This window comes from Oryzias melastigma, linkage group LG8 (assembly GCF_002922805.2).
Source record: "Oryzias melastigma strain HK-1 linkage group LG8, ASM292280v2, whole genome shotgun sequence".
Taxonomy (NCBI): Eukaryota; Metazoa; Chordata; class Actinopteri; order Beloniformes; family Adrianichthyidae; genus Oryzias; species Oryzias melastigma.
The window spans coordinates 15,409,505-15,418,028 of record NC_050519.1 but is presented as its reverse complement, the minus strand read 5'-3'; the positions used below and the strand labels follow the sequence as shown (position 1 = coordinate 15,418,028).

At 39.1% G+C, this 8,524-nt stretch overlaps 1 protein-coding gene across 2 annotated transcripts in view; it reads left to right on the top strand.

Annotated features, from left to right (window-relative positions):
* Positions 1-849: 849 nt before the first annotated feature.
* Positions 850-8,524, top strand: part of pecam1 (platelet/endothelial cell adhesion molecule 1) — a 9,747-nt gene continuing 2,072 nt past the window's right edge. The window contains exons 1-14 of one of the 2 annotated variants that reach the window (XM_024272544.2): positions 851-1,121; positions 1,199-1,222; positions 2,949-3,242; positions 4,117-4,413; positions 4,499-4,759; positions 4,883-5,164; positions 5,281-5,580; positions 5,660-5,941; positions 6,012-6,144; positions 6,233-6,300; positions 6,378-6,431; positions 6,711-6,800; positions 6,895-6,951; positions 7,448-7,470. In XM_024272544.2, coding sequence (XP_024128312.1) covers positions 1,070-1,121; positions 1,199-1,222; positions 2,949-3,242; positions 4,117-4,413; positions 4,499-4,759; positions 4,883-5,164; positions 5,281-5,580; positions 5,660-5,941; positions 6,012-6,144; positions 6,233-6,300; positions 6,378-6,431; positions 6,711-6,800; positions 6,895-6,951; positions 7,448-7,470 — 2,217 coding nt within the window. In that variant the 5' untranslated portion in view covers positions 851-1,069. Of the gene's footprint in view, positions 1,122-1,198; positions 1,223-2,948; positions 3,243-4,116; positions 4,414-4,498; positions 4,760-4,882; positions 5,165-5,280; positions 5,581-5,659; positions 5,942-6,011; positions 6,145-6,232; positions 6,301-6,377; positions 6,432-6,710; positions 6,801-6,894; positions 6,952-7,447; positions 7,471-8,524 lie in introns of both variants that reach the window. The other variant, XM_024272545.2, reaches the window with a different exon arrangement.

The window sequence follows — 8,524 nt, the reverse complement described above, 5'->3', positions numbered from 1 at the left end:
AGTGTTTAACATTATTTTCTGACATTCAGCATCACCTTGTGGTCAAACTAAAGAAATACAATACAGACTTGCAGAAGAACTGCAGATTTTTACAAATTCACATACAAATATGTGTTTTTGCATATAAATATTTATATATATAGTGTGTGTACATACATATCATGTATATATTGATTAGATTTTTCAGATTCATAGTACAACTGCACCCCATGTAGCTGTTTCAGGTGTAGTATCATTGTTGTGGTTTTCACAGAAGCTGACAGGTTGCCGAGAGACAAGCTTTGAAAAGCGCAGCGGTGTCTAACGCGGTTTTGATCTCATTTAAAATATTTAACAACATCACATCACCAGGAATCACTGTGGTTTAAAAGAGAACGACTAATAGTATAAATGATTAACCACAAAAGCAAAAATGACATCAAAAGAGATTAGTCTGAAACACTCAGGTAGCTCCTGAATTCCCGTTTGGGATGTTGCCTTTATTAGCCGATCAGTTTCATAACGTTGTCCTATTTAAAATTACATTTAGGGGAATTTTTTGGATGCAGATTTAGCTGAATAAGAAAATAATGCAAGTTTCATGTTTTTTCCGATCTTGGTCACCCTATATTTTTTAATATTTCTGGGTTTCCTGTAATATTTTTGTTATGGATGTTATAGATACTCTGTAAAAATAGTACATACAAAAAACTAGAACTCTATTTTGCTATTCTTGCTGAAAATATCCGGATGACGGAAGATGAAACCTGGAAAAAATGATGTTATGTTGGGTGAAAGGACAGAGAAGACCAACTTTAAGCAGAACATTTTTTTTCCTTTTCCCTCTAGTACAAACACTTTGGCTTTGCACGATTCTTGAGGAAGTAAAAGCCACTTCCTGGTCCAGCAGGCAGTACGAGGGCGATAAGAAACCACCCCTACCCTTCTTCCTCTGGAATAATCCCTTAAGAGTTTATCCTCCACATTCTCCACCTCTTCTTTGGTAACGTCCTGTCCCCTGTCTTTCTGGCTGCCCTTCTTGGCCTCTGTTTCTTCACCTCCTAACATCAGTGAACCACCTTGACTCAAGATGGGCTCCAAACAGCCAGGCTTTCAGCTTCTGGTCATTCTCCTAATCTTCTGTAAGGACCCGTTACTGTGTTTCTATAAGGATCAAGGATGTATTTGATATCTGCTTCTTCTCTTTTTGTTAACACAGGGAAAAGTGCAGGAGAAGAGTCTTGTAAGTATTTTAATTTATATAGTGTTCTAAAAAGTCGACTGGATATTTAATATTCTTTTGCTTGCTGCTCCATTAGTCAAAGAAAAACTTTCTCAAGTCCTTTTTTTGTGAGGAAATGGGCATTGTTCAGTGCACTCCTGTTCCTCAAATATATTTAGCTCTATCTGCATTTGTCACAAGATAATGTTCTTTCGTTTCCCTTGCTGAATAACTTGCAATTATCTTCCTTATATATACAATAATGTTTTAGTTTAAGTGTTTCTTTCTAATTTTTGTAATCTTTGAACAGTTTTGGCACTAAAATCTTAAAGGTAAAAATGATTTTATATAGACATAATTTTGGTGCCACAAAAATAAATTCAACAACAAAACATGTTGCTTATTTTAAGTTTTTATTTTATTGTACCATTCAGAGCAATGAAAAGTTACTCCCTGTGTTTGGCCCAACACCTGTGGGGAGTCACAACAATGCTAAGAAACCATTTGATACATCAAAGAACGACTCCAATGAAGATCCTGTTTTTGGCTTTTCTAGCATGTTCTTGTAGTATTTTTCTCATTCACTTGCAGACAAACAGATCCATGTATGTCTTATTTTCCTCGTCTGAGCTGTACGGCTGGATGGCTCTAATATTGCTCGCCATTTTTGTTGCACTGGTTAGCTTGGGGTTGTGAGGGGATTTATGCTAGCAAGAGAGTGTAAACAAAGGGATGATGGAAAATGAAGACAGGGTCATTCTGTGCCAAAGTCCTGCCCACAACTCAGGTGAATTTCAAATTAATTCCCATCACTCTGCAGAAACTAGGTCCTAGAAAATTACATTTTTTTTTTAATTTTGGCCAAAATTAGCATAATCGTCATTCAAAGACCCCCGGGAATGCTATGAATTTTTTAAAGATTTTAAGGTTTCCACTGGTGCTGAGGGTCACACAAGGTGGCACTGGGCCCATTTTTTTCTAACATTCTTGCTATGACCCACTCATGGATTCAAATCAAACCTACAATTTGGTCTTATGGAAGAGCTGTGGATTTTTGCAGGTTTAGCAACACTTTCTGTACATAGATAAAAGGTCTATTGTTATTTTTAATTATTTAAGTGATAAGCTAAGATAGCAGCATTTTAGTAAGCCTACAATTACAAAATATTCATCTTATAAGGTCTAAATCACAAATTAAAAGTTGGAGTGTGTCGGAGTTCTCAGCAGTTAAGGTAAAATTAACCTCTAAAGAGTTGGCGTGGACATCAAATTTTTAAGTTATGCAGCTACAGTAGTTAATTCTGCTTCTACTGAGCCTGTCAAAGAGCCATTAAAAAAAGGCTAAACAAAAAAGTGTTCTTAAGGTCAAAGCGGGTTCTCCTTTTCTTGAGGCTGTAGATACACCAGTTTTCAGGAAGTGGACAGACTGATTATTTCCTGCTTAACTGTGTGGCCACCACCAAGTGACAATGAGGAATGTTTTCCTGAAAGAAACGGAGGGCCGGACAAAGTTCAGAACTTTTCCGTTCTTCATTAGCTCCTGCTTGCAATGCAAAATGGTTGTAGCCATTTTGTAGTATCATATTTGCGTGGTGAAGTCAGCACTATGCCTCCAACTTCCTCTGTGTGATCCCCTTTAGTGATATTCACCTCCATAATAACCTTTATTGATATTGTTTTATAATACCATCCTCATCATCTAACCAACGACAGACTCACACATGTATGTCTCTGTTTGCAACTATAGCATACATCATTGACAATGTGGGCCTCACAATCCAGCCCAGAAGCACAATTGAGCGCGGGACGCCGGTGCTGATTGGCTGCCAGGTCAGCGTGAGCCACAGCAACATCCCTGACCTGGAGCACCAATTCCAGATTATGAAGGATGAAGTTCTTATTTACTCCTTCAACACTACAAACAGCACTGTTATGTTTGAGCTTAACCCAGCCAGGGCTGCAGACTCTGGGAGCTATGAATGTCGAGTGACAGTGAAGGACAAGAGCAAAGTCAGCTTCAGTGAGAGGCTAGATGTCACAGGTAAGCTTCATTTTTTCATTCAATTTTAAACTTGACTGGTAATTGTCAATTTAACAATATCAACAATAAGCAAGGAACTGGTACATTAAAAAAATTATCTTTAACATGTTCAGTATTTTTTGTTCGGTCAGGTAAACTATTAGATCAGGAGTGTCCAAAGTCAGTTCTCAAGGGCCGGTGTCCTACATGTTTTCCAACCATCTCACCACTGAAGCTCCTTATTGGCCAAACACACCTGATCCAGGTAATCGGCAGCAGATAAGGCTGGATTTCTGGTAAACCACCAGGATGCCGGCCCTCAAGGACTGACTTCGTACATCCCTGCATTAGAACATCACAGCAGCCTTATTGAAAAAGGATCTTTTCAGCCCAAACGTCAGACTTCTGAAAACTATTTTCATATCTGTACACTTTATACTTGGTGGGCCTCCTTTGGCATGAATTACTGGATCTGTGAAGCTTGTAGCCCTCCATTCTATTGCCTCATGTCCACTGAGCGGTCCGGACTGGACTGGTCCACTCCTGCCCCTTTCCCTACATTTCTTTTCATCCATTAAATTTTCTGTTACTGCGCTTGCGTACAGCACTCTGTGAACAACCAGTTTCTTTGACAATGACTTTTTGTGTTTGATACTTCTTGTAAAGCATCTCAATGATTTCCCTACTGAGCAAGAGACTGTATTCATTAAAGTTAATTTGAGATTTTAAATTTCTAAATTTTATTTACTCTGAATTTTGTTTTATGAAGCCATTGTAATCAAGTTTACAATAATCTTACTTTTTCAAGATGATCTATTTTTTATGTTTACTATTTGTATGTCCCCAAAAAGCCTTGGAGCCTCTCACAGCCCCCTCTGTATTTTCTTGTCCTCAGGCCTGCAGACCCCAAGTCTTAGTCTAAATAATTCAAGGCCCTTTGAGAATGAAGAGTTTGAAGCCAATTGCAGTGCTCCAGGAGAAAAAGGACTCTTCATATTCCGGTTTTACTTGAGATTTAGAACCGGGGAGCCTAAGACGATAAAGCAACTGCAAACCAATGGGAATTCTATAAAAACCACCATAAAGCTAAGGCACATCGGAGACTCCTATCTATCTTGCAACTATGAGATCAGCCTTCTCTCTGGAAACAAGCACTCTAACAGCAGTAACGAGACCCACGTAATAGTCAAAGGTGATTGTATTATCTGACAGAACATTGGCACAAATGAACCGCTTGATATGAGGTGTGACTTTCAATTCTGAATTGTGTCTTACAGTACTCAACATTACCCCAGTCGTGTCCGTGCATCCCTCAGCATTAATCTTTGAGGAAGACGTGGTGGAAGTGTTCTGTAGAGTGGTGGATGGTCCGGATGTTGAAGTGTTCCTTACGAAGGATAAGATCATTCTAAAGAAAGTCTCTGGCAAAATGCTTGAATACAAGTTTACTGCTAAAGAAAGAGACTCTGGAGAGTACATTTGCAAAGCAGAGTGGGGAAATGTCCAAAAAGAGAACTATAAAACTATCAAAGTCAAAGGCAAGGCATCGTCTTTATGACATAAGAAAACATAAGAAAAAACATGGCATTTGGGACACTCTTGTCTAATCTATTGAAAAACAATAACCATATGCGTTGTATTTTGTTTTCTAACTCCAACAGAACTATTCTCAAAGCCGAAGCTGATTTTAGAGCCGGTCGACCTGTTTGAAGGAGATCGTTTCAAACTGACCTGCAATATCTCCATTTATGTGCCTGAGAGGATTAACAGCAACATTCTGTCATATACCTTCTATAAAAATAATGCTGAAATCACCACTTCAAATTCCTATATTAGCATGGCTCACCCGAACATGAACGGCAACTACACATGTAAAGCTAATGCATCCTCTTTAGGGAAACATTTTATTAAGGAGAGCCAAGCCCTTGTTGTCAAAGCCAAAGGTAAGCCTTTATAGGAGCAGGATGTCTTTAAGTTTAAAAGTTCGTAAGAACTTAAAAGCTGATCCAGCACTTGCACCAGTGTGATGTTTCTGTCAATCTCATTTTTTTTCTCTTAGTTCCTGTTTCAAAGCCTGTTCTGAGCATAGTAGGGGGCACGCTGCTGCTAGGAAAGCCTTTCCAGCTGCTCTGTCAGAGTGAGAGAGGCACTCTACCCATCTCATACACCCTATATGGCCCTGAGAAGCTGAATGAAAGCAGGGATGTGAGAAAACCAGGAGACAAGGCCATCTTTAACTGTCCAGCCATCTTTAAAAGTTCTGACTTGAGCAAATTCCTCTGCCATGCAAGAAACCACAAAAACAAGGTCCCTATGATAGGATCCGGACAACTAATGTTAAAGTCCACGAACATCATAGGTGAGAATACAAGAACAATATCATCACTGCTGTCAGGAAAATGGAGTAAAACTTGCTAAGCTGTGAATCTTTTCTGCAGAGCCTGTGTCAAATCCAGAGATGAAAGTTGTCCCCAATGAGGGGGAAGTGTCTGAGGGTGACAGCATGAGCCTCGTCTGCTCTGTCCAGAGAGGCACTTTTCCCATTAGCTTCACCTGGTTTCACACTGAAATAGAGGATCCTGTGGCTTCTGTGTCCACCAACAAAACGGAAGGATCTTACAGAATAAGCAATGTCAAAGGAGAGCATGGTGGGAGATACTACTGCGTGAGCACCAACCAGGCCAAAGACAACAAACAGAGCAACATTGTTCTGGTTGCAGGTGGGGTTTTCATATATGCTTTATTGGCCTGGAACTAATTTTTGTGAGTTTAATCAAATGTGTTCTGCAGTGAAAATGGCTGGCTGGAAGAAAGGTCTCATAGTAGTCTTCTGCATCCTAATCTTACTGCCCTTGCTCCTTGTTATTGCCTGCAAAGCACATTTGATTCAATGCAGGAGAAGAAGTACAGGCAGGCTGTCAGTGTAAGTAAGAATGCCAATATCCCCCTCGAAATCTATATTTTAAAGGTACGGTGATGTAAGTTGTGTAAAATTGTGTGTAACATCTCAGGAAATCGGCCAGCACCAAGGTAGAGCGGCTGAGCCTCACCCTCGCAGAAGTCAACGAGGCTGCCAACGGTAAATCTGAACCTCAAACGTTAAAAGAAAAAAAGCTGTGGACTTGCTCTGTTTCTGATGGTGTCATGTCTGTGCAGTCACCCCAGGCATGATGGGTAAAAGTGTTTGGAGTGAACAGATGTCGGGATCTGGTGGGTATACTGTGTGTGTGTGTTTTTCTGCCATGTTCCTCTTAAAAGTAAGATAAAAGGAACAACTTCCAGAGTGAACACCATATGCTAAATGGACGTTCAAGAACCTGTGTTCAGGGCGTACTTGAATGCTGCACACATACCCTGGGTGAACGTAACTTAAAGAAGATTAAAATATTTCAAGCATTATAATTTTAGTGCTTCTTGTGACTGTTATTGTGCTGTTGTGTTGAAAACGCTAAAAATGTTCAACAGTAACAAGGTTTATTTGTGCTTCAGAGTCTGATGATCAGACCAGTACAGTCACGCAGGAAAACCCTGAGCCTCAGTACACTCAGGTGCAGATCAAAGAAAGAGATCCCAGCAGAGGTGAACCTTTTTCTTAACTCTCATGTGTTTCATAATTCAGTTGTTTGACCTTAGAATAGCAGCTTTAAATTTTTAAATATTTGTTCCATGTTAGCTCCTGTGAAACAGTCTACAGACACTGTGTACAGCGAAGTACGAAACTCACAGCACGGTAAGTCTAACATCCCACCTCTGTAAGCTTTGCAGTAAAAGAAGCCAGGTCTGGGTTTAAAATAAAAAAAAAGCAGGAAAAGGCAGCAGCGTAGACTGTAAACATCTTCATTGTTAGACAAAGAATGTCTCATTATAACAGAAGGTCCAGTCTCCAGGTGTCCACTTCCTGCTTTCGTCAAAGAGAACTTCCTGTTGTAACAAACAGCCTTTCCATCCGGTCCAGCTTAGCCTGCAACTGTTTGATTGTTTGACACTCCAGGGAGAATTGCTGCCTATTGTTTAGTCATAGGGACAGCTGACCGTGGTGCCACCCTTTGACCTGCCTTTTGTGCACTTTAAAACTTCTGATATTAGTGAGAACATGTGCGTCATGCCTGGCTCCCGTTTCCTTGGGTGGGTAAACAGTTTGTGGGAGATCTTAGGCCAGCACAAGCCATCTTTTATTCCCTGAACTCCTTGTTTCCTGAGCTAGTTGTGTGCTTTTGTTTTTGCAGGTGTCCCAGAAGTATCCGATGGTGTAAGTATTGTGGCATTACTCATACTCTCTTCATGTTGGGACTTTTTTTAACCATATTTTCTGCACACTAAGACACACTTAGAAGCTTATAAAAAAAAAACGAGAATGTCTTTTATTTTCTGGAGTGTATTATATGGATTAACTTTGGTTTTGATTACTGATGCCGATGCAATTTTAAGAGGTATATGCTGCTCCGTCAAATTATCAGTCTATTTTTTTAGGAGTTGCAAACATGGTTTGCCATTATTGTAAATGTGCTAATGTCAGTGTTGGACTTTGGTGTGTCCAAATTCCTTCACTGCTTGCCACTAAGTGCACTCTATAGTGTGGTCACCATTTTGTAGTGCTGTCCAAATCTTCTATTCCAAAATCAAGTGCCTTATAAATTTTCCCAAAAAACCAGAGTGCATCAATGGTCACTAGATTGGAGAATATAGACCACAATGCATTGAATAATTAAAATATATACTTATATTTAATTTGTAATAAATCTTCAAAGTTTAGATCATCAGAACACAAAGGATTCTAAATAAGTCTTTGTAAAATGTTCATACTTTTTAGGTTTTCAGTTTAGGTAATCTGTGATATCTTTTTAGGAGTAAAAAAAGTAGTTAGCATGGGTCCAAATTGCTTTTAAAATCCAGATAATCTCACATATCCCACTTTGTTTATTGTAGTAAGAGTGTTGGGAGGGAATTTGGACATAGCAAGGTTGGGAGTTACAAGAATTGTGAATAAGCTAACGTGGCTAGTATGTAGCATGTCACAAAAAAGTTCTAGAGCAGATGTGACAAAGTCAAGGCCCAGGGCCTGGATCCGGCCTGCTGGGTAATTATATACGGCCCCCATGTTCATTTTGTTTTATTGTTATTAATGGTCTGATGATATCTTGTGCTTATTTCTAACTTGTATAATTTTGACAAAATATATTTTTTGGAGAGTAAAATATTGAAAGTTATTTAAGGTTTGTGTTAATTTATTCTGGAATAATATTGCTGCATTTTTATTATTCATAGTTATGTTAAAAAGTTAAGTTTTAAAAATCTAGTTTTTT